The sequence below is a fragment of the Petromyzon marinus genome, chromosome 22, assembly GCF_048934315.1.
Source record: "Petromyzon marinus isolate PM22_M1 ecotype Great Lakes invasive population chromosome 22, UKy_Petmar_22M1.pri1.0, whole genome shotgun sequence".
Lineage (NCBI taxonomy): Eukaryota > Metazoa > Chordata > Hyperoartia > Petromyzontiformes > Petromyzontidae > Petromyzon > Petromyzon marinus.
Genome location: NC_133688.1, coordinates 16,148,177 through 16,175,613, shown reverse-complemented (window position 1 = coordinate 16,175,613; position 27,437 = coordinate 16,148,177). Strand labels below are relative to the sequence as shown.

Genomic DNA, 27,437 nt, shown 5'->3' with positions numbered 1-27,437 from the left:
TTTTAGTTGAAAATGTTTGGTTTTTGTTTTGTTAACGCGTTATTTAATGATACACTGCGTTGTTTCTGGCGTGTTTTTTACGTATTATTTTCCTGCGTGTGTGCGAGCACAGATAGCGCACGTTTTAAATTTAACATACAATACAAATTATAAATCTGGACGGTGTTATCTCGTTTTCTGTTATTTGCTGAAAATAGATCATTACATGGTTCTCATGGTAAAGCAATAACGACGGCAACCGTCCCCCCAGTCTTCTCAAATATCTCACTTTTTTATTTACGGATATTCAACACGAGTTTGAAGCTTTACTAATCAGGAGAAAAATAAATAAAAATACCCGCCCTGATGATGTCTTTGGTGTTCGTGTTTACAGGCTCTCACATGACCTAATTCTACACATTAAACATCTCTGCATAAATATATCAACAAGCCATGTGTTTGTCAGCTAATATTAATCGCAGGAGACCCTTGAATATCGCGGGGGTTACGTTATTGGAAAGTGCCGCGAAAGCCAAAACCGCCATAATCAATACTTACATAATGTGGTTAGGTGCACGGCAACCAAAAATAGACACATCACAATTGATTAAAAAAAAGTTCATGTATTGTATGCCAAATAAACTAAATACTAAATCGTTGAAATAAACACGTAAAAGACTCGACCACTGGCACCTACTAGACCGCTAAGAGTATATCAGAGCTGCACGCTAGTCGGCCAAATCATGTAATTTCGTTAGGGTTGATTCTGGATAGTGCTTGCATGCAAACCCAGATATATTTTTTAGGGCTGCTGGGGGGTTACGTGGTCGGCAGCAGACAGCACTGCAAGAAAATCAATTGTTGAACTCTGGTTCTACGTTCTCATATACATTATATGCTCGCCTTGACCAATTCACACTAACAAAGCGAGGTGAAATATTCAAATCAAGATTCAAATCAAGGTGAAATATTGTCAAATGACCCATGGCATGAGGCGTGTGGCATGGGGGAGGCCCTCATCCCGCAGTGAACTGACAAGATGGCTATACAGGAGACTGCCGTCAGAACAGCCTCGTCACGTGCCTTAGAGACTATAAACCTGGCACACTTGCAGTTAAACTGTGTAAAACAAAACCTTATTGGTTTGTCAAAAGCCACAGAAAGCCTTCAGAGCAGTCTGGTGCTGCACGCATTGGCAGCAAGCCAGACAACCAGATGTGCAGCAACACAATGGCAGGCTGGTTTTATAATTGTAAGTAAACCACAGTAGGTCGGAATCTTGGCCGATGTTTCCCGCATTGAAACACAAAACCTGGCGTTAACTAGCTCGTGTGCTTTGACTCACTTTTAAAGGCTAATCTCAGTTGGCATGTGTTGGCTGCTTGCTCTGTGACTTAACGTCGGGAAAGTAGCCAAAAAATGTCAATAATTTAAGAAGCTCGGTGCCGTAAATGAGCTGCTGTATTACATTAATGGAACACCTGCATTTTGCAAGTGGCACCTTCAAGCGTAGGTGCTTGCATATTCTCTTGTGGTCAACGTAAAATTTGACTGGACCATTCAGTTCAGAGTTGACACTGGTTCAGAGGCTGGTTTATGCACTGAAGTGATTTTTATACAATACAATTTGGATATGTATATCGTTTAAAAACAACCGTATGTCAAGATGCTGGTCAAAAACGGCGAGCATATTTATTTCATTGAGAGAAAAAAGCAGTAAATAGGCAGGGAAGGAAGGTATTAAGCGTGGACTTCGACAGGGACAGGGAGTCTACAGCATGGGTAGCAGGGGGAAAGGGAGTTCCAGAATCAGGGCAGCAGAGTCGAGTAAGCTATCATTGACCGACAATTGAGATGAGAAGGGAGAGGTAGTCAGGAACTAGTTTATTGGAGAGCATTGAAGAATGTGAATGCAATATCGAAATTAGTACAGGATTGGAGCCAGCGGGAGTATCAGAGCATTGATGTGATGTCACATTTACACGTGAGGAACCTGGTGGCAGTGGCAATGTGTCGGATCAACTTCAATATTCTTTGGGTGCAAATACAAAAATCAGGTCATTGGAAGACTTGAAAAGGGAGATCTTAAGATATGAGAATATGGATACACACGGGATTGTCAAGCTTCGTCTGTTGATGACTCTTTCGCTAAACAACAAGACAGCTGCTTTTGAGTTGCACCACTGAAAGTTGTACCCTGTTTGTAGCCAGCGGCTGAGAGTTTATATATCGTTAGCTTAATCACCCATTGCCATTATACTGGAGAAATGTTACAGTCATTGGAACATGTGTTACAATGGAAAAATATACTGGGAATTACTTTTCTGTTGATGTGTATTTTTAATAATATTGAGAAGTAAACCCTGCTGAATCGAAATAAACACTGATAATGGATAGACGGCCAAAGTAGAGGAGTGAATTACTGATAAAAGATGCCCATCATCCCAGGAGTCATTAGATCAGATGTGCTTATTATTTTTTTTGTTCTTTTTTAAAGTATTTTCAAACGCCGACCAAGGAAGGTATGGGAGATTTGTGCAGTTTTCAAAAGCTTGAGTTATCAGTCGCAATGGCGTCTTTCTACCGCCATCTGCAGGAAATTGGTCATGTTACTGGACGCGCCTGGATTGTTGCCATTTTCAAGATACGTACCATATGCTTCACATTAACATTGACGAAACTATGTAATGGCAGAGCTTGATATTTAGTCTACATGTGGCACAAATAAAGTTCGCCCTGCATTTCCGGAACGCCACATTTTCGATGTCAATATAGTTCAATTCATGACTTATTGGCTTGGGTTTGGAGAACATTTTTCACAAAACTATTGCAATTTGATGTGGATCCCATCATGGCTTTTAACAGTGGGTACACCCCCACTACTGAACCTTCTCGACCCGAATCACCGCTGGATGTGATGTGCTTTTGGAGCCTGTTACAGTTTAATTCTCTCCTTAACTTGGTTCAGCCAACATTTTCACAGAGCTAGTATGTGCCCCTGTGAACCCCTTGGAGAGATGGAACATTTTCAATGGAATTCCTGGCATTGTTATTCATCCAGCCTTAATTGTACAATTTGTACGTAACTCTTTAGTCTGTATAGCGGTGGTGCAATTAATAACTTGTGCTTTGAACCACAGCGATCTGAGTTTGGCCAGGCCAAAGTCCTGAGTAATATCAAAAATGGTCCTGGGCACCCCTTCACCAACCTGCACTGACCAGCATGGTAAAGTATGGTAAAACAAACCCCATGGTCTACAGAGTTTTGGGAGTCCTTCATCCAGCAGTGGATTGACAAAGGGCTGTACAGCTAATTGTCAAGCCACGGTTACATGAAGGTCTGCCAACATCTTCCAGTAACTGGAGTTGTTTGACCATACTTCACTACACTGAATAGTATGGGTTGGCGAATGGGGAGCCGAGGCTATGTTGAGATATAGATTTATTGATTTTAGATTAGCCTGGAATCAAACTCACGTCACCAGATTTAAAGTGCAGTCTGCTAAACCACTATGTCGTTGCGCCAGCCTCAGTCTTATTTCACAACATACATAGACACAGTTGTCCTTTTTATTAAGGCAAACAAAGACAGTGTAATACTCTGTACAGGGTATTTTTTTTACTAATGAGCACATTATAGTGGAAGCTGTTTACTAATATCCGATTACCAATCTGGGCAACCATGCTCTCTACACACTATATATAGTGCGATGTGTATTTTGGGAGCACGTGACATCTCTGGTTGTGTTAAAGCTATTCGTGCAATTCCAGAATCATGTTAGTACTTCTATACCCAGGCTCCAACAACCAAAAAGTTGTTCATCACTTTGTTGTACAATTTCGAGTGCTTTTGTTAAACGTGCAAGACGTGAAATGTCAGCATCAATACGGCGTGGACTTATGTGTCGGGATCGAAGCAGCATGCCCAGCAAACACTGATCCAACCCAACCACCGCACTGCCCATATTGCACTTTTCACGGAAACGTTGGGCAGCGCTTAACCGTAACCACCACAAACCACGAAAGATGCAGACACTTAATGCGCAAGTGGAAAGTAAAACTTCAGTGTGCAGCTACGAACACTAAACCGTGGCCCATATAACTTCACACAGCCCCAAATACAGTACAACTCTAAAGGTGGTGGTGGGTCTCTCTGCAGTTTACTCAGATTAAGCACATTATAGTGGCTGACTCATAACGTAATCTCTAATAGTTGAGCTTCATTGGCCATACGGAATCATCAGTATCACCATCAGTGTTACATTTCCTTGTGTTGAAGTTTAAGAAAGGGGTCTTAGGCGAAACGTAAACGTCAATAAATGACGTGGTATGCTTTGATGTTGTCTGTCTTGAGAAAAATTGCTCAACAGCTCAATGGCCGTTACTTGGGAAATTAAACTTCTACATTTCGACTGTAGATGTCTCCAGTCGCGTACCAGTATTTCAGCTATGAATTGTGTACATCTGGTATTGTCAAATTGCCTTTCATCTGATAACAAGGACTTCAGTTTCCCCTCTTTATACTTTCTCAATGCCCCCTTAGGGTGAGAGATTACACATGAAGTATTTGTACGGCTGGGTGTGGCAAAGCCTCCGTGCAGGCGTGGCTCCAAATGCCAAACTCGGGCACAACGCCACCGCGAAGGCGCTTCATGGGCTCAGCCATTGGCTTTCCACGACCATTGACGTCCCCTATTGAAAGACAACCCCCACCCTCCACGTCCCTCTCTCTCGCTCTCTCGAGAAAGAGTTAAGCCCCCTTCCTGCAACCCAGCAACACCACTCTCTGCAATTGGCCAAGACGCCACTGCAGTGGGGTCTGCTAAGTATGCAGGAGAGTGGTTGGCTCGTCTGCTGCTTGGGGCTTCTTTCCGTTGTGTCATCGGGAGGACGGCGGAACCACACCAACCATTGGCCTTGTTGCATATTTGTTAGGGGCGTTGGTGAGCCGCTTTGTCAATGGGCTAATCTGCTTGGGGTTTTTTTTGTTGTTGCTGCTGCTGTTGTCTCTGCCTCGTTCATAGCACTGTAAGTAAGCCACTTGCACAGTTTGGCGAAGCGCAACTTTCTGGGAATCTTTGGTCGGGTTGTGTTGCGGTTGTGGTGCAAGTGCAGTGGCTTCAGCAAAGCCGCCGGTGGATTAAGAGCAGCACCCAGTGGGTTTAGAGCAGCACCCAATGGGTGTAGAGCAGCACCAGTGGGTTTAGAGCAGCACCAGTGGGTTTAGAGCAGCACCAGTGGGTTTAGAGCAGCACCAGTGGGTTTAAGATCATCACCAGTGGGTTTAGAGCAGCACCCAGTGGGTTTAGAGCAGCACCAGTGGGTTTAGAGCAGCACCAGTGGGTTTTAGATCATCACCAGTGGGTTTAGAGCAGCACCAGTGGGTTTAGAGCAGCACCAGTGGGTTTAAGATCATCACCAGTGGGTTTAGAGCAGCACCAGTGGGTTTTAGATCATCACCAGTGGGTTTAGAGCAGCACCAGTGGGTTTAAGATCAGCACCCAGTGGGTTTAGAGCAGCACCCAGTGGGTTTAGAGCAGCACTAGTGGGTTTCGATCAGCGCCAGTGGGTTTAAGGTCATCACCAGTGGGTTTAAGATCATCACCAGTGGGTTTAAGATCAGCGCCAGTGGGTTTAAGATCATCACCAGTGGGTTTAGAGCAGCAGTAGCAGCAGAGCAGTGATCACACGCAGCCACAGCAGCAACTGTGTGCATCCCCAGCCAACAAGGGGTGAGAAGGGTGACATTTCAAATCCTTGCGAAAAAGGAAAGGGAACTGTTTGTCAGCGCTCGCTTATTTTGGCTGTCACGCAGTTGGGAACAATAACACAGCCGCCCGTCCCTTTGCCCAGTATTTTGGTGATCTTCTTTGGCGTGTTTATATATTTTTTTAAAAGAATTATCGGTGCAGTGTAAGCTCAGACATAGCAAAAGAGTGCGCATTCTCTTCTGCAGTACAAGTTAAAGCAGATAGGAAAGCATATTTTTCTACTCCAGACATTTTGCAAAGGGGCCCTTGCCTCGTTTTATACTTTATTTTTTGTTTTTTCTTCCCGTAGAGGTTGAAATCGTACAAGCTTCGAGAATGGCCAGCCTATTCTCCTTCGCGAGCTGCTGGGTTCGGGCCCTCCTGCCCCGGGCCGCGTGTGAGCCAAGCCCCGCGCCTGGAGAAGGGGATGGTCGCGAAGCGTCGCATGAGAAGAAGATGTCTGAGCTCTTCGAAAAGCTGGACACCAACAAGGACGGACGGGTAGACATTTCCGAACTTCGAGAGGGCCTCAAGACCATGGGCTACACTGGAACGGGTGCGGCCAAGGTAAGGGAAAGATGTCTTCAAGCACAGCGGTTGTGTCTCTAGTTCGTACGGAGTTGCTTGCTCTCAAGTGTTAACAATTTATAAACAGATCACGGAACAACTTTTTTTTATTCTCACCACAGCCTTGGCCATTGTGCGTCGGTGTTCACGGCCCAATTAGCCGCACTTTAGAAGTATTTTTATGAAAATGTCTGGCAGGGTCTCTTCCACGTTCACGTGGTTTTGTTTGCCAAATTGAGCTGGTCTCAGTAAAGATGTACAGCGCAAGACTGACTTGATGTGTGTTGTGACAAGTTACGTTAACAATGAGCACTGTTGTCACAGTGGTGGCAAGAAAATTCTTTTTAACTATTAAAATTGAAATAACATTCACGGTTTGGGGAATCTGGAGACGTGTGGATGGGACAATGTGACTCTTGAGTGAGTTGTTACAGGATGGCCCAGATGTATTGTGACCCCCCCCCCCCCCCCATTACTTTGCGCCCACATTTTTGTTCCTTTCCATATTCATTTCTGCTTTAAGTAAACCTTACTTTACAAATGTTAAGTTTTAGATAATTAAATGGAGGTCCTAAGACGTCTGGACCACCCTGTACACAGATATGTCGATGGTCTTATTGCAAAGTACAGTAGAATAATTTTTCCTGATACAGCTGGCTTGAAGCGTCGTGTGCTAGTTGTTGATTCTATGGCCGAGGAGCTGGCAAGCATCTTGAGTTTTTCACTGCATAAAGCCTTTTTGAGGCTTTGCCAGCGTTGGGTAAAGTTTCAGCTCTACCCCGCACACACGACTTCGTAGGGCAGCAGTGGAGTGGAACGTGCAACAACAATTCGTTATTTCATTGGAGTTTGTGGCCACGCCTAGATGTCGAGATTAAAGACATTCTGGATCGGGTTCATTATGTAATAATTTACTTGTCCAGGAAAGCCACACAAAATGGCAGCACTCCTGTTTTGGCAGGAGGATTCGGTACAGTAGTTGTTTTTTTAAGATGTTTTGAGCCAATTGGTGAGTTTATTTTACGTTTGCGAGGAAACCGGAGCACCCGCTTGAAAAGCCACGCGCTCGAGGGGGCAACGCTCTATACCCGTACAGATGGAACCGGGTGGCGATTAGGCCACTTGCAGTACTGCTTTCTGGCGAGCCAGGGTTATGGCACCTCGAGTGGGATCCACCAACCCTTGCTACCACCACAGCACTGCATGACTGTACAGGCGTGCACCAACCAATACCAATCCCACCATTCGCAACTCTGACGGTGACGTCGCCACGGCGCCCGTGCCAGGCCAAGTGCACTTTGAGGCCGCGTGGAGTGTCAAAGGCTCGCTGACAGGAGGTCACGGGACAGACCCAGCAGATGCCCATAGGTCGGCTGACTGAGATAACCTGTAGATGCACCAGCTGCACCCCCTACTGTGGCCAACTTGCTGCATTTTAGCTGCCCATCGCTCCGCTCGCTGTTGTGAGCATCGCTCCTCTGCCCTCCGTTGTTGTTGGCGGGCGACTGCCTCCAACTGCCCAGTGGCGTCTTTCACGAGCCTCCTCCAACCACTGCCCAATGAACAAACAACTACTTTATATCCATGGGACAGCCAACTCGAGTCGACTTGAGTTGACTTCATTCCTCCAGAACTTAAGTGTGAGATGGGAAGATGGACAGGTCTTTCTCAGAAATACTTACGAATAAGACTTTCCTACAAACACTTGTTCGTAAAATATCTAGACCGTATGGGCTGGTTGTTAGATGACATTTACAACGTTTCCGTCACCTACAACCTTCAGTTTTTTGATTGAGCTAAAATTAAAAGATGTAGGGTTGTCAGGACAGCCATGGAGTGAAGCAAAACGGGCCCAGATAATTTGGGTTAACCTCCTGAAGTCCGTTATCTTGTCTCGTCGACGCAAACTGTGTAAACGAGCTGCTGGGAAGGCATCTCGAGTTATACCTGGAGTTGTGTGGCTCTTGAAAACTGGGTACAGCATCTACAAAACTGCAACACATAAGTCCTGCGTTTAGCCGAATAAGGGGGAATGTTAGAGTTTACGCGCATCCTAAAACTGGCAAAACCAGTTACAGTTTCAATAGATAAAGACCACACCCTGGTTGTGCCCCTAAACCCCACTTGCGTTTTCATTCGTAAACCATAACTTGTCTCATATATGGCTTAATGCAATACACTTGAGTAACAAACAACCCTGTGATTGCAAAGTACAATTATTCAATATGCTTCCAAATCTGCGTGTTTACTCAAGCCAAACTCCCCTACAGATTCCACTCCTGCACATGTTGAAGCTGTAAAAAATATACTGCAGTGCAGTATTTGTCATTTTATTAACTCTAAATATGGACGGGCATTTTGACCGAGTTTCAACTTCATGGTGATGCCAAGGTCCAGCAACTGCTGGGATCTGTGCTGTCTGCTTGCCTGGTTACTATCAATCATCAATGACTGCGCAGCCAATGTATGGCAGTAAAGCATGGTCATGTGCCATCTATGGTCTATGGTGGCAGCACTTGTGTGTATTGGTTTGTTTGTGCAAGCTATTTCTACTTTTGCCTGTTACTGGCAGGTTATTGCACTGGTCCTTTGAACGTGAATTGTTTTAGCAGTGCATTAGTCATGGATGTGTGCAAACCGCATACACTGGAAGAGCAGTATATTTATTATATGGAACCTGATGTCACGGTTCAAAAAACAAACTTGGCGATGTTTGCATTGGTGGGAATACATTTGGGTCCAGTTTATAAACAGATGGCCTGGGGGGTGTTTCATAGCACTATCTTCAGGTGTGTTCAGTACAAATAAATCAGCGAGCAGTTCTGAAAGTATTAATAGTGTTGTGGTGTAGTGCACAGCCCTTGTTGTCAATCCACTGCTCGTTGAAGGGCCTCCCCACAGGATATATGCTCGTACTTAACCACGCCGGTTCGTGAAGGCAGAAAGAATTGACGTGGGGCATATAAGGACAGTAAACTCATGATTTTAGCTGCACTGACCAATGCTACTCGTCACATAGCCCTGCAGCATATAGCACCTGTTGTGCCTGGTGGTCATCCATCCAAGCACCGTCTCTTCTCAGCCTTGCTTAGCATCCGAGATATGATTATATCGAGCACATTCTGGGCGCTTTGGTCATAGTCGGAACTCGATAGTTGTAGAAGAGTGCAGTTTTCAAGCCAAGACCAATTCAGACCTTATTGGACACCCCGTGCCCTTATAAATCTCAACGGTTCATCCTACTAAGTATCACAAGGGAGAAACACAAACAAATAGACAAAACAAATATTTACCCATATTGAAACGTCTGTAAGCCGTATGGACCTGAACTAAATTTCCCTGTACAAGAATACAGGGTAAATCGTATGGGTTAACGGGTATGCATCGTCCAATTAGTCGATACCATTACAGTGTTTACATTACAGGTTAATTACACAACTGTGGGCTTGTGCTTTTCACTGGAGTGCAGGAAATCTTCAAGCTCTCAGACAAAGACCAGGATGGGCAACTGGACTTCGAGGAGTTTGTGAAATACCTGCGGGACCACGAGAAGAAGCTGAAACTTGTCTTCAAGAGCCTCGATAAAAACAATGACGGTAACAGCCCTGAATCACCACAACAAGCGTGCACTGACACGTGTCACAGTTTGTTTAGCAGTCAAACATGTACGCTGATGGGAAGCCGCAAGCTGGATAAATGAAACACGATGGCAGTTATAATATAGTCTTAAATATAACAGGGTACATGGTACGTATATGTACAACCCTTTGTAAATCCACTGCTTAATGAGGGCCCATTCCACGCCGTGTGAGTCATGGGGGTTGTTTGACCATATTTCACCACTCTTGCCAGTGCAGATTGGTAAAAGTGGGGAACATAGATGTGGGAGCACTGAAGTACAATACAATAATACACATTTAGTACAGGTTAGTAAATCTATATAGCACATGTAAGGGTCATAGATTTACACAGTAACCTAGTTGTCCCTATAGTTGAAGATAATATTATTTTTCAGTCGGTTATTTTGTCATGAGATGGAAAAAAACATTTGAAACTCTTACAGCTAGCAGTGTACCCCCTTGTGGTCGTGAAATTCCCTGCAATATCACATCAGAACCACAGTAGGGCACTTCTGAAGTCACTTCAATAGGGTGTCTCTATCAACATTAATGGCACACGTTTTATTTGTTGAGCAAAGAAGCTTTCACATGCCATGCCAAACCCAAGCTTTTAATTTGCAAGCCTAGAATAAACTAAATTGAGTGGAAATGAAATTTACTACAGGCACTGGTGATGGACTGAAACCATAAATTTGCTATACTTGAGAATCCAGTTCGTGACCTTTTATTCAAAATCCAGGATTTGCCTCGGTGTTATCTGATACCCTGGCCACCTCAAAAATAGGCATCTTAAGATCATCACATTTTGTACAATGTCTGTTAAATATAATTTGAGTATCTTATTTATAGATAACCATGATCAGTTATGTTAGGGGTAGTGTGGTGGTTAGCGCATTGTGCTGTGAACCCGTCAACCTGAGTTTTGATTCCCGACCATGGCTAACATCTGTAGTGAGCGATATCCAAACCGGTCCCAGGTTCCGAACCTCCAAACCCCACCGTTTACCAACCCGCACAGACCAGCATGGTGAAATATGGTTGAACAACCTCCATGACCGTCATGGCATAGGAACAGTGGCATAGCTATGAATTATACAAGTGATGCGATTGCACTGCAGCCCACAGGCCAAAGGGGCCCAGGTTCTGGGCTAACAAGAGAGGGGAAATTGAACAGAGGATTGTATTTCATTCCTTGTACCAGGGTCCATGCCAACCATGCTACACCACTGCATGGGGAGGCCAACATCCAGCAGAGGGTCTGAACCTATGTGTCAATATGATTTGATACGGAAGACACTGAGAAACTGCTTGTATATGCTGGTGCTGTGTTGTGTGGGGAGCGTTGCTCACTGTGCTACGAATCCGGCGACCTGTGTTCAATTCCTGCTCGTGGCCAACACCAGTGACAATTATCTGAACCAGTTTTTGGCCTCCCCCAGGTCGACTTGCCATCAAATGAGCACCTGGTGCAGTGTGTAAACATTGCCACTAGGGAGACAAAGGCGGCCGGGCATGTTGCTGTCCACCCACTCCCTCGTGTGCCGTGCCAGCCTTGATAGGTGCTCGATAACAATACCTGCCCCAACAATCTGTTCAGACTACACGGGAGATCCTTGTCTTTGTGTGTTTGTAGTTAAGTTGTTTTGTTCTAACATTGAGTCCATGGCAGGACGCATCGATGCCGCTGAGATCGTGCAATCGCTCCAAAGTCTGGGAGTCGAGATCAGCCTCTCCCAGGCTGAGAAAGTCCTCAGGAGGTAAGACACTTATTTTGTGAGTAGTTGTCCAAAAGAGTTATACATTATCTCTCTGCTGCATATAACAGCATTGCATAATCAGGTTCAACATCAGACACATTTTCTGTACCATATAAATATGTTAGCCCGAGTGTTATTTTTTGTGAGCTGACATTTCAACAGTACAGGAATATTTTAAAAACGTGTTTCTATGTAAATGAACTGTGAAGCTATCGCCCACTCACCGAGTTGCGACGCGTGGCAGCGGCACATCCCCGGTGTCGTCTCCTTGCGGCGGCAATCGCGCGCGCGTGCGTGCATGCGCCCAGAGTTTCGTGTGCCTCTCTTGCGTTTCGTTTTCTCTGCCACGCCAAATGGGGACCCCCGAGTGATTTGTGTAACATCCGTCAATGTGCGTCTGTCTCTCTGACCGTAATCGCTTGGTGGGCACGTGCAGAGTTCGCTGGAATTTCCACGGTTTTCCACTTAACATGTCTCTGACAATCTCTCTCATTTAGTACCTTCAACAACAGTGCCGAGGTCTACTTCCCTGTACATATCAAATACCATGGTACTAATTTTCAACAGCATAAATTTGCTCCTATGTCAGTTGCGACCCAGTTTAGCTTACGTAAAACATGATTGAATATTCTTCTGGACAAATCGTATGAGCTGTTTTTATGTAGCTACTACATACGTACATTTGTATTCTTATAATTACTAGATTAAAAAAAAAGTTTTAAAACAGTCTAGTATTTTTACTTAACATTAAATGTTAAATGATCTAAACAATAACTTTCTCCCTGTTTAAAATAACAGTGCATTCCACTTTAAAACGTTTGAAATAGCTTATAAGAAAACGTTATTCATTCTGATTTAATTATTTCGTGACTGCAGGGATTCAAATTCTTGGTTCTTTCGGTAAAGTCACATAGAAGGGAAACAATAAAATAATAAAAATATAAAACAATAAAATTCTCACGACGTTTCGACTGCAACACAAGCAATCATCATCAGGTGTGAAAACCACAGCACAAATTTTCTTGTTGTGGTTTTCACACCTGATGATGATTGCTTGTGTTGCAAGCGAAATGTCGTGAATTTTATGGTTTTATATTTTTATTATTTTATTGTTTCCCTTCTACGTGACTTTACCGAAAGAACCAAGAATATAACTTTCTCCCCGTTTAAAATAACAGTGCATTCCACTTTAAAACGTTTGAAATAGCTTCTAAGATAACGTTATTCATTCTGTACAGTTTCCCTCAGTGAAGCATGATTAAATCAATGAATAGACTGTTATCATTACCCAACATATGGCTACACACACCACTCTCTACGTAATACCATTAACGTCACGATACTCATATTTAGCATAATGATTTGTATGTTTATCATAAATTAAGCCAAAGTACCATGATTGCTAAGTTTTGAATGGCAGTACATATCCCATTGATAACTTGACGAATACAAATTCACGTATATAATCTGATTCACTTTATAGTACACACTTTCAGTAACAATAACAACATGTTTTAATGCTAACCTAATCCTTTGTTCTATAATCTTCATTCACAACCTCTTATTTGAAAATGTACAAGCTTCTATGTAAATCATCGTCAACGCTTAAGTCTTTTCTTATTTTGCGCTGTGATCTTACCAACGTATCTGTGGATTTTATTTGAGCCCTTTCAAACATTCTCCTTTCGATTGTCTTTAAATACTTGTTTCATTCCTTCCTCCATGCCTTCACTAATCCGGCAGAATAAGGAGGGGGAAAATGTTTGGCACAATCAATTTGTAAGTAGTTGGCATGCCCCTCTTGTGCATATAGCTGCTCCATACAACTGAAATGAATATACAGTTCCTGCATACAATTTCACTATGCAAGCTGAGTATGCGCTAGCTTCAACATGGCCAACAAAGTCTTTGTAGTAGTTTCATCGGCAATGTGTATACATACGTACGCGCATATATTTAGGTCCATGAACATTACACGGTATATACTGAAGCGACCTCCACCCCAGTCAGCCAACTGATCTTCTGTAGGCGTTCTTTGCCATTCTCTATCCTTCCATTTGGTGGTAGCGAACGTGTTGCATATCATTCTTGCGATCGTGACATTCTTTCATTGTCCAGAATTAACATGTTGTCTCAAAATGCTCATGACATCATTGAAATGACAATAACAAGGCCAGTTATTTACCCACGAAAGCCTCGGCAGAGTCCCGAGGGCGTGACTTCGATCGTGAGGAAAATTAACGCAAGCAGAGAAAGCGCCGCTTAATAAGGAGATGGCATTCGGCACTGCCATCGTTCTGGCCAGCTCACAGCTCCATGAGGGCAACACCTGCCAAGTGCTGGTGTTCACCCATCGAAGTGGTAATCTGTCTCAAGCCTGCTTGGCTTCTGAGATGTGACGAAGTCAGGTGACTTTTGAGTGATTTTGTCTACGGCAAGTACTGTGCTGAAATGTAATGGATAAACAAATTAATTATATTCTAGATTTGAAGCTTTCGTGACTGCAAGGATTCATTCTCTTTGGTTTTTTCGGTAAAGTCACGTAGGTAAAATAAAATTAATGAAAACAACTCGATTAAATCACCAATTAATTATAGTTGGCAGTAGTTTCCAAGCACAAGTTCAAATACAAATCACCACATTCATCGTTCATGCTACCTTATATCAGAAATGTTATACTCTGGTAGGTTTACATGAAAGACAATGACCAATATACTATGAAGGGGACACTCCCATATGTATTATTCTACTCTGACTAATGGTATTCACCGAAGGCATTAGCCCTCCTATTTTATTTTTTCCACTGTAAATCAGTCATAGTAACGAGCGTGGTGAGTTTTTATTCATGTGTTTGAACGTAGGTGATACAACATTACTGGACATCTGTGCAAAATAGCTCTATCTCGACGGATTGCTCCAATACAAATTCATATTCTCATTCAGATTTATTTATTTATAAATAAATAAAACAGATATTAAACTATTTAAAGCCTTGTCATTGTTTTGTTTCTCTAACTGCACACTCTTTTTTACATTTTAATGACCTGATTAATAGTGTCAAAATAACCTCTTGCCTCGATTGGTGCTACAGCATTTAAACACGCTCCCCCCATTGATCTAAGAAAAAATGTCACTGCCCTAAACCACTTTTTACGGTATTATCTACCTGACAACGTAGAAAATAACCAAATGCTTATTGGTTTAAACCCAATGGATATGTGTGTGCTGAAACACCTGCACTAGCTCATTTGGCTAACTGAAATGGAATTGAGGGTAATTCCTGGGTAGACATGTCGTGTTCTCCATTCTATTGTCGGCATCGGCATGCTTCATCGCAGCGTTCCATTGCTTAAAGAGAACAGGACGTTCGTTTTCAAATAATGGTGCTATTCATTGCTTGAAGGCATGCAAGGCTGTCCATTCCCAAAATGATAGCCAATTTCACTTTCAGACTGAGAATATAGCGCTGTAATAAACGACGAGGTGTTAAAATAAACAGCATGTGCTGACCATTGTTTACAATAAAGAATTTGGCCACAAGATGTTATTTTCAATGTTCTTGCATGTCTGCAAGTGTGAGAAATACATTGTGCGCGTGTTCACGCGTAGCTGTTTGTCAAAGCCTTGATAAATGAGGGCCTTCCCGTGCGGGGTGGGTCATTGGGGTTATTTGACCATACTTCACCACGCTGGTCGTTGCGGGTTGAAGGTGGGGAAGCATAGCCGTTGGCACATGATACAGCGCAACAATGGCTTTTGCTGCACGGCCCTCTGCTGACAATGTAGCCCCCTGCAGAAATTCCAATATTCGCAAGATGCATTACATTCAGTCTTAAAGGTGAAATGTGCATCTAGGGATAACTTGCGATTTTGTCATTTTAGAGCACCGTCGTGCATCGCGGTCGAATAATTTGATATGTAATGTGCAAACCTCCCTGCCGGTTACAGCATGGACAAGGATGGTACGATGACCATAGACTGGAGTGAGTGGAGGGATTACCACCTCCTGCACCCTGCAGCGAACATCCGTGAAATCATCCTCTACTGGAAACACTCCACTGTGAGTGCCGCCTTCCAGCCTGGGTCGCCGTGAACCCGTTCGCGATGATGTGTGCAATTAATGGATTTTTTTTTTATTTCTACTTGGTGTGCATTTCCTGGGCTGTCCAACGTGGGCTTGAAGCATTGTTGCTGAAAACGTATTATTGAGCTGCATTGGTGCAGCAAAACATGCTGAAATGACATTGAAGTGACATGAGTAGTGTGCTAAAATTACATGTCGCCTGACCATGACTTTTTAACTCTTTAGTCTCATTAATGATGTCTTAAACTCCTGTTCAGATACCCCTGCCTACATATGGGTCTACAAGGTAATTTTTGCTGGTTTTTGAGTTTCATATATACGTAAGGAAATATTCCATTTTAAAAAAATTAGTTTGTGAAATTTTGCAAAGATCTCATTATTTTCCAAGGAATTGTTGGATAGTCGGTGCACAGGGCAGATTGCGCCAAGAGGCTTGGCTCTGTCCAATATAGACTGCGGCACACTTTGTACGTACAGGAAACACAATGTAACGGCAGTTGAGCACATTGTCACAGACTACCGCATTTCATGTCATACTATGTCGGTATCTGTAAAATTTAATGGAACTACATCTCATCAGACAAGCCATGACATTTATATATTTAGGAAAGCTGCCTTAGGCGCATTACTGTAGATTGTGAAATTGATGAGAAAGTGAGCTAGAGTATTGACAATGACTTTGACCTGCAAAGACGGCTTGGTCACTAATCTGCAGAATCAGAATCTTGATTTAGACTGGATGAATCCAATGAGCTATGAAGCTCTTTTTCACAGGTGTCCAGTAGGGGGGGGAGGGTCAGCAAGCTACAACAGCAAACAATACAAAAATACAACATCCAACCTTCTTTCAAGGGCTCATCAGTAAAAGTGCAAATCGCGAACAGGAGTGACCTCTCTGGCACAGAATTGGCTCGGTGTGCCGGCAGTCACGCATGTCTATTAATGTACAGTGGTTTGAGTTGTGGCGATTAACAAACGAAAGCGCATTACTGCGAGCATAAAATTCGGTGTCTGTCCTGAGAAGATCCGCTTTACTCTGGCGGCAACAGCAACGGAATGTGACAGTGCAGGTGCGCAGCAGCTGTAGTGGTGCGGTGTCTCAACTGCTGCATGCGCAGCACTGCGATCCGCATTCCTCGCGTGTCGAATGGGAGTCCTTGTGTTTGAAGAGGCAGGCGTAGAGGAAGGGTTTAGTGACTCCACGCATTATGGAGATTCAAAAACGGTGGGCTCGTTGTTGACGTTATCATTGCTTCCTTCCTGAGTTTACTATGGACTGCTGATAAGACACTACGAAGATTAGAAAAGCTGTAATATTTGAACGGTAACATTTCATGAAGGCCTTGATTATTATGCGACTTCTTTAGACGTGTTGAAACCCTACTGTATTCCCGTTCGACGGTGTTCACGGATGCCCACCGGCACGGACGCCCACGAACACTCCGTGCCCTCTCTTTTTTTGTGCACAGATCTTCGATGTGGGGGACAGTCTGACGGTGCCCGACGAATTCACGGAGGAGGAGCGCAAGTCGGGCATGTGGCTACGCCAGCTGATGGCCGGGGGGGCGGCCGGCGCCGTGTCCAGGACGGGCACCGCCCCCCTCGACCGCATGAAAGTGTTCATGCAGGTACCGTGCTGTTGTGCTTGCAGTACATAATGAGCCTGGTACTTGGACACCTTCATGCGGGTTCCATGCTGTGGTACATGCCATCTACAGGCTGCAGGGATTTAGCCCGTTGTCGATTTGATGCATCGATAAGTCAGTTTGATGGTTAAATATCATGGGTTTTTTTTCCCTCTTTATAGCTTATGTTTACAATTTTTTATTGATGTACGTATGCTGAACTTCTATCGCACCATACGTAGCCAACCGTGCTAATCGGAGTTGCGGGGGAAGGACAACAAACTAAACACAAAAATCAGTTCTGTCTTTAATTTGTTTTCCTTCCCCCGCGCATTGATGTAATTAAGTACACCAGTGCATAATGCAAAGTCCTGAACCTTAATTTGGTTGCATACATTGGTGAACAAAATGCTGTCACTGCACATCAGGCTGCAGTGTTCCCTATGGATTCCTTCCCGGTATATTGTATAGACTGAGAGTTGAGCACAGCCCTTGCGTGTGCCTAGTATTTCTGGAATATCACATTTGAAACCTGATTACTTAATTTTTCTTGTGGTACATAGTGTCTGTTTTGTACTGTATTTTGTGCATTGTCTCGCCTATACTCTATTTTGCCTAGTTCGCACTTTATTTTTGTTTTCATCTGTACCGTACTTGTCTTTTATGCACTGTCACATGTTGTACTTTTGTGTTGTCTTTTTGTACGGCCTCATCTGTACTATACTGTTTTGTCTTTCATATTTCTGTATTATCCACCTCGTTCTGTCTCCATCGCAATGTCTGTCTCCCTGTCCCGCGTTGGTCTGTGAATTAACATAAGAGTAGCATATCTAAGCACATCACTTATGAATCATTGTATAATCAAAAATAATCTATTCTTGGGCAAGCATTTCAACCCATTTTCATTTGGCTCAAGAATCCTTGTGCAATTGTAGTGACTGAGGAACGGCACGGGACTTCAGCCAAAATAAGCGTTTAATTACAGCCAACGGAAATACTATAATGCGAAGTTCAGAACTCTGAGGCGCAAACTTTGTAACGTGACTTATCTACATATACCCCATTTAGCTGCATACCCTAACCCATACGTGTTATCTCATTGCGCACACTCGATCCGTCTTGGGTCTCCTCGAGCAGCTACTTCCTCTGCTACTCTGCACACTTCTCTACCTAGAAGGCACACCTGCTCTGCTGCACTGCTCGCATCTAACCCTAGCAGATACATCTCCTCCGCTTGTCTTCGCTAGCTGGCAGGCAGCCTTGACACTGCACGATGATGGCTGTCTGACCCAGATGAAAGCCCAGCTACAGGCTGTCCTGTCACTTTTATCCATTTCACCTAACCCCGCCTTGTCGAAACTACTAAGCCCCACCCTGACTTTGCACTCACTGCTCCCTTCATGCAACATTCTCTTTAAAACGTGCATTGCCCTACCCAACGGCAAAACACTTTGCATAATTTGTACTTTCAATGCACGTCCACTCGCCGTCTCGTTAACTTCCTAACCATGGCAACCCCACAAAGCGCAACATTAATTTGTTCTATCCATGCCTGACCAACGCTTCATCTGCTCAGTCCCTTTGCCTGACCAACCTCTGACCAACCATTCATAATAAAAGTCCCTTTGATATTCAATTATTATAATACTTAAATTTCCCATCTGAGGAGAGGTCACTACACAATGATGCGTCGATCGATGCATCGTTCCGGCCCGGGTGCAATGTGCGCGAAGCTCAACGTGCCGTACGATATAAAACTTTTGTGCCGTGTTATTGCGCCTACAATTCGCAGCAAGGCATCTCCTTTGTGTGTCGATTATAGCCTGCCTCCAGTTTGACAGTTGCAGTGGCGTTGCGTTTGTCTTCGCAGGTGCACGGGTCAAAATCCAACAACATCAGCATCCTGACGGGCTTCAAGCAGATGATCAAGGAGGGCGGCATCGCGTCGTTGTGGCGAGGAAACGGGGTGAACGTCATCAAAATCGCTCCGGAGACCGCCATCAAGTTCATGGCTTATGAACAGGTGTGATTGCAGAGAGTTAATAGAAGTCGAAGAAGGCGGGGTCTCTGTTGCCTTTTCAGATTTAAGCTCCGGTGACATAATGAAGCAAAGTGACAGGAAGAGTGCCGCACAAAACCTGACATGGCTCAATTAATGGTGCTGAAATTTTTTTCTCTCCCAGAAGGCCGTGCGGCTGATGGTTTGTGTTAGAAATACTTTTAGGTTTTTACGTTGAAAGACGGGTAAATTAAAATAAACATTCCTTATTTATTTTGTTAAAGCAAAATAACAGGAGGCGTGCTGCACATAACCTGGCATGATTAAGACATCCTCACATTTAAATCCTAATTGATGCCATTTTGTTATTATTAGTGATGTATTTGTTATTATCGGTCATCATCTCACCACCTACTCTAATGCAATTGCATTGTTGAGTCATTGTCTTATCGATACAATACTATGTCGTATCAGCGGTAACATTTGCTTTTTGATTTACTTTGTTCTGCTCAGATAAAGAAGTTCATCGGAAGCAATAATGTGAGTCTGGGCATCCATGAGCGCTTCATGGCAGGGTCTCTTGCTGGGGCCACAGCTCAGACCATCATCTACCCGATGGAGGTGAGCACTCATCTATGCTGCCGACAAAGTAACCACAACATAAAAAAATCAATTACACAACGGTAATAGCCACGGCACTTTAAGAGAATGGGATGATGGTGCGCAATTGAAGAAAGTTCATATCGAAGAGACGGTCTCAACTTACGCACAAGATAACCGGCAAGGAATAGATACTGTACAAAATTATAGGGATGCAAAAGTTATGCTTCTTCAATGCTTTCTAAGATGAATGCTAATGCATTAGCCTTCTGTTGTCAGTCTATAACTGAGGTCACAATACCTCTCGCAAATGTAAAAAAAAAATAGTATAAACTGGTGTTGCTATTCATCGACCTACCCTCCAGAAAATTGGTCGCATTGATCAAAAGGTTACCCAAAGCTTGCTGATAAAGAAAAACCAGCGCTAAAAGCAGTCCACTCCGATTGTCAAGGCAATGACATCTCACGTCATGCGTGCACCTCGGCACTCTACGACATCATCATGTTCGACGTCGTCTGATTGTGCAGCTCGGTAGGTAACATTGCCGTATTTAACACTTCCCAGGACGACCTCGTATTGGAAAGCGTTACAGAATCCAAGCATGCGCGTCACGTTGTCACGTTCCTTGATTTAGCACTTTTGTTTTTGCTCTGCAGGTTATGAAGACGAGGCTGACGCTGCGCAAGACGGGGCAGTACTCTGGCATGATGGACTGCGCCAAGAAGATCTTCATGAAGGAGGGGGTGATCGCCTTCTACAAGGGCTATGTGCCTAACATCATTGGGATCATCCCCTATGCAGGAATAGACCTGGCCATCTACGAGGTCAGTGCGGATTGCAACACTTCCTGTCCGTCATTGCCTGACTGACCCACAAAGGATGGGTTAAATGCATGTAGCTCGATGTAGCTGTAGCATTGGAAATTATGCCATACAGCTTAATGTATATTTCCACATGTGTGGAAATATACATTTGAATGTATTATGCTTAATTTCAATGAATTTTTGTTCAATTGTGTTATACACTTGTGTGTTATAGCATGTGTGTTGTGGCGAGCGGTAGTATAACGGTTAATGTGATGCGCTACGAACCTGGCGACCCGGGTTCGATTCCCGCTCACGGCAAACACCAGTGTCGATTATGTGAACCGGTCCTGGGCCTCCCCTAGGTCGACTCAGCCTCAAACGAGTACCTGGTGCGGTGTGCAGACATCGCCACTAGGCAGACAAAGGCGGCCGTGTGTGGTGCTGGCCACCCACCCCCTCGTGTACCGTTCCGGCCTTCATAGGTGCTCGCTAACAGCACTTGCTCCTACAGTCTGTTAAGGCTACACGGGGGATCTTTGTTATGTCTGTGATCAAATAACCCAGAATGCACCCGATAGTGTCACATCTCGGAATCCGATTTGAGCTGCTAAGTAGGGTTTAGCCTGGATAATGCTTGGATGGGTGAACATAATTGTTTTTGTTACCCAGTGCCTGAGCACAATCCCAGAGGCTCAATGTGTCAGATATCCAGCGAAAAACGAGCGCTCTGAAAATCGATGAAAATGAACACGTTTCTTGAAGTGAGCGAGGTTAATAAGCGCTTGGGATAAGAGACTATTGTGTAGGGAGTTCCAAAGTCGGGCAGTGCAAGAGAAGCAGAAATAGAGAAGTGTTTTGACCTGCAGTATTTAAAACGCATGTTGTTTGGTGACGCTCTTTGGCAGCGGTGCACAAATGACAACAAAAACAACTCTACAAATTCATCAATAAGACTGCCTTTGAAATATTAATTACATAACAGGCGACATTTCAGACAGTGGCCCTTGTTCAAAGCACCGAGGGGTCAGACAAGTAGTGTCTCCACCTTTCTGGCCTCTGTATATCATAGTATACAGATTCTTATTAAGGCAGTGTTGTTGACAAACGTGTTGCGTTTGCAGTATGATAAATAAAGAGGTTGTAACTGGCTGCATGGCTACGTTGTTGGCAGTAAGAGGACAGTACAATAATATGTATGATTCCCGCCTTCGCAAAACCCACACTGTAGAGCGTAAAAAAGTCCGGTCAGCTTAACGTCATTTCACCGCTTTATTAACACTCCTCTCGTCTAGCTTCACGATTAGTGCTCTGCCTTGGTGCGCTTAATGGGGTTGTTACATCGTAAAAAAATTCTACGCTTGTGTTTTTTTTTTGCTTGCTCTTAAAGACGTTGAAAAACACGTGGCTGACTAAGTACGCCAAAGACACGGCGGACCCCGGCATCCTGGTGCTGCTGGCGTGCGGCACGGTGTCCAGCTCTTGCGGGCAGGTGGCCAGCTACCCACTCGCGCTGATCCGCACGCGCATGCAGGCGCAAGGTACGCCGAGCGTCGAGGGCTGACGTCACCCCGGCACCCTCGAGCCTCGTTGCTTTCATTTAGTCAGTTTTAGTTTGCGGGCAGGGATGAATGTTTACACTGGTTTAAGCTGTATTGCAGTGCATAGATCACGTTGATCTTGTTTGAGAGATCTTGCAGTGTCGCCCCCAACTGGATGGTCTGCCAACACTGGAATTCTTGCCACGGCTTGCTGTGTCTCTGTTCTGAGCTGATGGCAAAATTAAACTTTTAATTGAGTCGTCAGATCTCTTGGCGCCACAGATTGTTTTTTTTTATTACTCTAATGTGGAATTTACACACATGTGATAACATTCGTAAAAAAATGTATACATTGAAATTAATACTTGTATTTTGGTTATTTTGCCTTTGATGTTAAAGCAATTGAGTTTTGGGGGTGTTGAGTGTTTCTCAGCAGAACCAGGGAATCCTGAACCAAGAGGTACGTAGGCCACTCGGCCAATCCATGCTCGAATGAAAAAGGGTGAGTGAATGATTAAATACGATGCCTCATTATTACCCTGTGCCACCACCTCACAGCGTCAATGGAGGGAGGACCGCAGCTATCCATGGTGGGGCTGTTCCGGAACATCGTGAAGAACGATGGCCCGCTAGGGCTCTACCGTGGCATCGCGCCCAACTTCATGAAGGTGATCCCAGCCGTCAGCATCAGCTACGTCGTCTACGAGAACTTAAAACGGGTGTTGGGTGTCACTTCGCGGTAAAGACAACTTCACAACTGCGAGTGATGGAGGAGAGGGGGGGGGGGATTCCATGAAATATTGAAGGGCCCCAACTCTTCACCACTCTGCCAAACTTGTCTTCCGTCTTTTCGTTTGTTCGTTGTGTTGGCCGTTGGCTACAAGCTACGACTTGCAGATGAGAAGCAATGAACGCGTTGTGCGGCTGTCTGGCGTTTTGGTTGGATGCTTTGTTCAGGGAAATTCGACTTAAGTCACTTGGGTGACAATGGGTGGGCAAGCTCGGCTTGTGTGAGGTGTAATGCCAATTGTTTTGTTTGTTGAGGTGTGGTGTTTTGTGCTCCCAACAGTAGCTATCTTTCTTCTGCTTCCATAACAGCACTGAGATCTGTCCCGACAAGCTTGAGAGCAAACTATCGATTTCGTTACATGTCCTATTGCTTTTGTGAGGTGATTGATAAAGGTTTACCAAAGCAATTTCAGCCACTTTAAGGTTGTTGCTAATGAGTTGCTGATTTTGTTGTTAAGTGTTTTTTTTAAATAATAATATGTTCAAGGTGTGTTTTATTATGTTGTTTTTGTTACACTAATAACATGCTGGTGATGGCAAACTATTGGTGGGAAAAAGCATCTTATAAAATTCTGTCCAAAGCTCTGAAGTTATTGGCAACGTTTGAAAAGATGGTTTAATGGTCAGCTGCTGTGTACAGGCACTTCTGTTATCAGTTGTTTACAAGGCCTTGCCAAATTCGTGCATCACATTAATAACCTTTTGGAGATTTAAAGATCAAAAACTCGTGGGTTTTTAACATAGCTAAATGCAGTTACAAGGTAGTTTATCTTTGTGCAGACATGTGAGTTGATTGTACACACTTTGTCAAGACATTCTTTTAATGAAAATATGCATACTTAAAATGCACACTTGCCCCAAAGTAAACATGCATACACTTCCTAATAAGCTCAGAAACTCGTGTAATATTTTGACATCTCTTGGTGATTTTGTTTTTTTCATTTCTTCTGCGAATTATACGTTTTAAAAGTTCTTGTTCGTTCATTGATAACAGATCATAAAACAATGTGGAAATAATTAAGTTAATGTTTTGTATTGTATGCCCGTGTTGACAACTCGTTTGTTTTTGCACAGTTGCTGAGCCATGGGTCCATAGGCCCAAAACTTTGAGCTGCGAGCAGCTGACAACCCTATCAAAATTGTAATGGGCAAGAGTTAACGCATTTCTTGAATTGACCAGGGTTACAAGAACTGTGAAGAGTTGACATACGGGAGGAAATTGCAATGTGGTGTGGAGCAGGGCGAGGGAAGAAGCTAAAAGATGTTGTGACCTGCTGTGTATGGTGGTTAAAAAAAGGACGGTGTGAATAAAACAAAACTGTCGAATTCTCATATTATTGTTTAGACCACCAACTCAAAAAGTTTAAAATATTGCCAGTCCAAAGTTCAGAGCTAGGGAGTTGATTGGTGGCTGAGACAATGCTAAGGGTGTTGTACATGCCATGTGGTGGTCACATGACATGCATACAAGGCATGATGGGAGTCCCTCCTTCCTGCTGTTTGTGAACAGATCTTTGAGGTGTTTATTCAATTTCTTTCCAGCCTGCATGCATTTGCCTGTTGTTATGGGATTTCTAATTATCTACAGAAAGTGTTTGATTTAAATGTAAATGTACATAGCCAAACTGTGTGTTTTTTTAATTGTTCTGTGCATGTCTGTGTACTCTTTACGTCTGCAATGAGCAAAAATTATCCACTTAGTGTGCCATATATAAATGTTTACAGATTACATCTATTGTTAGGCCTTCAAAATGTACTTACTAGCAATTGCTGAATATGCCACGTGACATTGGACACGCAGTACTGTTATATACCTCGTTTTATTTTTTATTCGGTTCACATCTTATCTTTTCAAAATTGACATATAGCACACATTGACGGATTTTCCAGTTTGATCATAATTACTATTTGTATGCATTTCCTTACGTTTTCTGACACTTAAGTTGCTGCAGTTTGCTATTAACCATTCCATTAGCACGATTGGCTACATACGGTATGAAGGAAGTTCTACATTGAGGAAAAGCGTTGGGGAGATGGCATTGTGGCACAGCTAACGAGACAATTTTTGCCAAATCCGAGGTTAGAATCTTTAGCAGCCAATGTCTGGCCCAATGCGATTAATGGGTAGATGCGATTAATGGGTAGATGCGTTTAAAAGGTACCATCTTCACTGCCTCTTATCCCAGGTTGAATTCCAACGAAGCTAATATCCAAGGTGTGAGCAGTGCAGTGCCTCGGCTTAATATACTGGCATTGTTGGTTGTTTCACTTTGTAACCTTTTTTCCTGTAGCCAAAGCGCTCCTCTTTCCTGCACGAGAGATTTACTTCAGCGCACGTGTACACATGAAAACGCACGTGAATTTTCATCGTGCGCCAAGGAGCCAAACATCAAAGTGAAAGCAGAAGCACATAAGTCCTTATCTAGCTCAACCAAGAAACCCACTGGGTGAACATGGCTTTGGTCTCACACTCACTATCCACCTGCCACCTTTGAGGGTTTAACAGAAAAGCGATCCATTGCCCACCGTCACATAAGTACATGGACTGAACTTCAGAGTATGCAATGCAAGTATTTACAGGTTAACGCAGCATGGCATTAAACTTGCTTCCCAGGCAGAAGCTGTTAATGGTGCCTTGAATGTGTAAGTACGCATACGACTCGTGGCTTTATTTTTCCAAGGTCGATTTGGCAGCGTTTGCTGTAAATTCAGCAATTTGCCACAAACAACCGGTCGCCAATAAATGTGCCCGTGGGCCACCTTTACGCTTTCGAATGTTTCAGGGCCGCAAACAAGCTATTATTAATCTCCTGCGTCCCCTGCTCGAAGTCCGTGTACACTGTGGGACAGTGAATTGATGACGTCATGACTGCGGTGTGGCACAACTGATTCGTATTGTTCACGGGTGCCGCTGGCTTTGGTAATCTGCCTGCACTTTGCTTTTTTGAACTTGTATGGCTGAATGGTTTTGCTGGTCCGCGTGCTGAGGGTCTTAATTTTTTTAAATAAAAAACGAATTACAGTAATTCACTTTATGAAGATGTTTTGTTGGCTTTGAACATGTTTCTGTGTTCATCTTTCACGAAAGGTTTTTTTTTGTTCCACAATCGTGCAAAGAGTTTGTCATACTATCAAATGGAATATGGATGAAAGTGACTTTTTACAGATGTGTTTGTTTCACAGAGGTAGGGGTGTTTATGTTATAACCCAAACTATCATAAACGTGATATTGTAAAATGATAACTGGTGTGATGGACAACAAATATGGAATACATTTTCCCTTTTTTGTTCAAAATGTCCTTACATGCGCGTGTGGTATTCCTATACATGGCCCTAATTCGTACAACGGCAGGCAACACTGGCAAAACACTGTCGCACACTAACGTCTACACTGAACACATGACCTGGTCGGCACCGATGATCCTTGCACCAGGTTCTTTAACGCACACCGTTGTGTCGCGTGCAAAGCACGAATACAACACCTCAATTGATGAGCACAGAGTTCCACATGCACACAGTTTTATACTTGTCAGTGGGGCCGTTCTGCACCTCCGATTGGCACGGTTGGCTACGTACAGTGCGAAAGAAGTTCAACACATACCTATTGCATATATAATGCAGTCACGAATCGGCAACACGATTTTAGACACCGTTTAAGCTACAATTATGTCATACAAATGATTCCCCGATTCATTTTACCAGGATCTTTATGGCAGGAAGTTGTAGGGAATCTTACTTGTGGCTTAGCTGTTAAGTCTGCACGGTTCTTCAACCACTGGCCTGCACGTGTCTCAATCAAATCTGTAAATGACAAGAAAACCTCTATCGCAACAGAATAGTAAGTGAATCTTGAAAAAAGATACAAAAGTATATATAAAAAAGCACAGCCATTGTGCATATGCAAACATCCATTGGTACTCCTGAAGAAGTGCATTGTGGTCCTCTTAGACCACCGTCAAAATGAATTTGCTTTGGAGGACGAGACCGATAAACAATAAACATGAAAATGCGCTCCGAACTTTCATAAGCTGCCCGACCTCGAAGTGCGCAGCGCTCTCAGCGCGGTGCACTGCGGGTTATGGAATGCATTATGGATTATTATGTAAAGGATTATGTAATTGATTATTATTTTGGAATTCATTATTATTATGGAATTTGTTATTATGAAATTGATTACTATGGAATGGATTATTAAGGAATGGATTGTTAAGGAATGGATTATTATTGTGGAATGGATTATTCCGCGCCTGGAATTGATCTAAAACACCCGTGGGGTAAACGCGGATTTCAGGAGCTGTGCGCACCCGCGAATTATTTGAGTT

At 43.6% G+C, this 27,437-nt stretch overlaps 2 protein-coding genes across 6 annotated transcripts in view; one reads left to right on the top strand and one right to left on the bottom strand.

Moving 5' to 3' along the window:
- LOC116944922 (syntaxin-binding protein 1) overlaps positions 1-27,437 on the bottom strand; it is a 105,477-nt gene that overhangs the window by 73,539 nt on the left and 4,501 nt on the right. The window lies entirely within an intron of this gene.
- Positions 4,772-26,141, top strand: LOC116944926 (mitochondrial adenyl nucleotide antiporter SLC25A24-like). Of its 5 annotated transcripts, none has more exons than XM_032958865.2 (12): positions 4,772-4,922; positions 6,040-6,296; positions 9,766-9,892; positions 11,586-11,673; positions 13,417-13,452; positions 15,622-15,733; positions 17,227-17,385; positions 19,253-19,405; positions 19,895-20,002; positions 20,639-20,806; positions 22,176-22,326; positions 22,885-26,141. In XM_032958865.2, the coding sequence occupies exons 1-12, from the start codon at positions 4,808-4,810 to the stop codon at positions 23,067-23,069; spliced, it is 1,659 nt and encodes a 552-aa protein (XP_032814756.2). In that variant the 5' UTR covers positions 4,772-4,807; the 3' UTR covers positions 23,070-26,141. The 5 variants fall into 5 exon arrangements, with proteins under 5 accessions (XP_032814756.2, XP_032814757.2, XP_032814758.2 ...); XM_032958867.2 differs by having other exon boundaries at positions 4,785-5,007; XM_032958868.2 differs by lacking the exon at positions 4,772-4,922 and adding an exon at positions 5,020-5,711.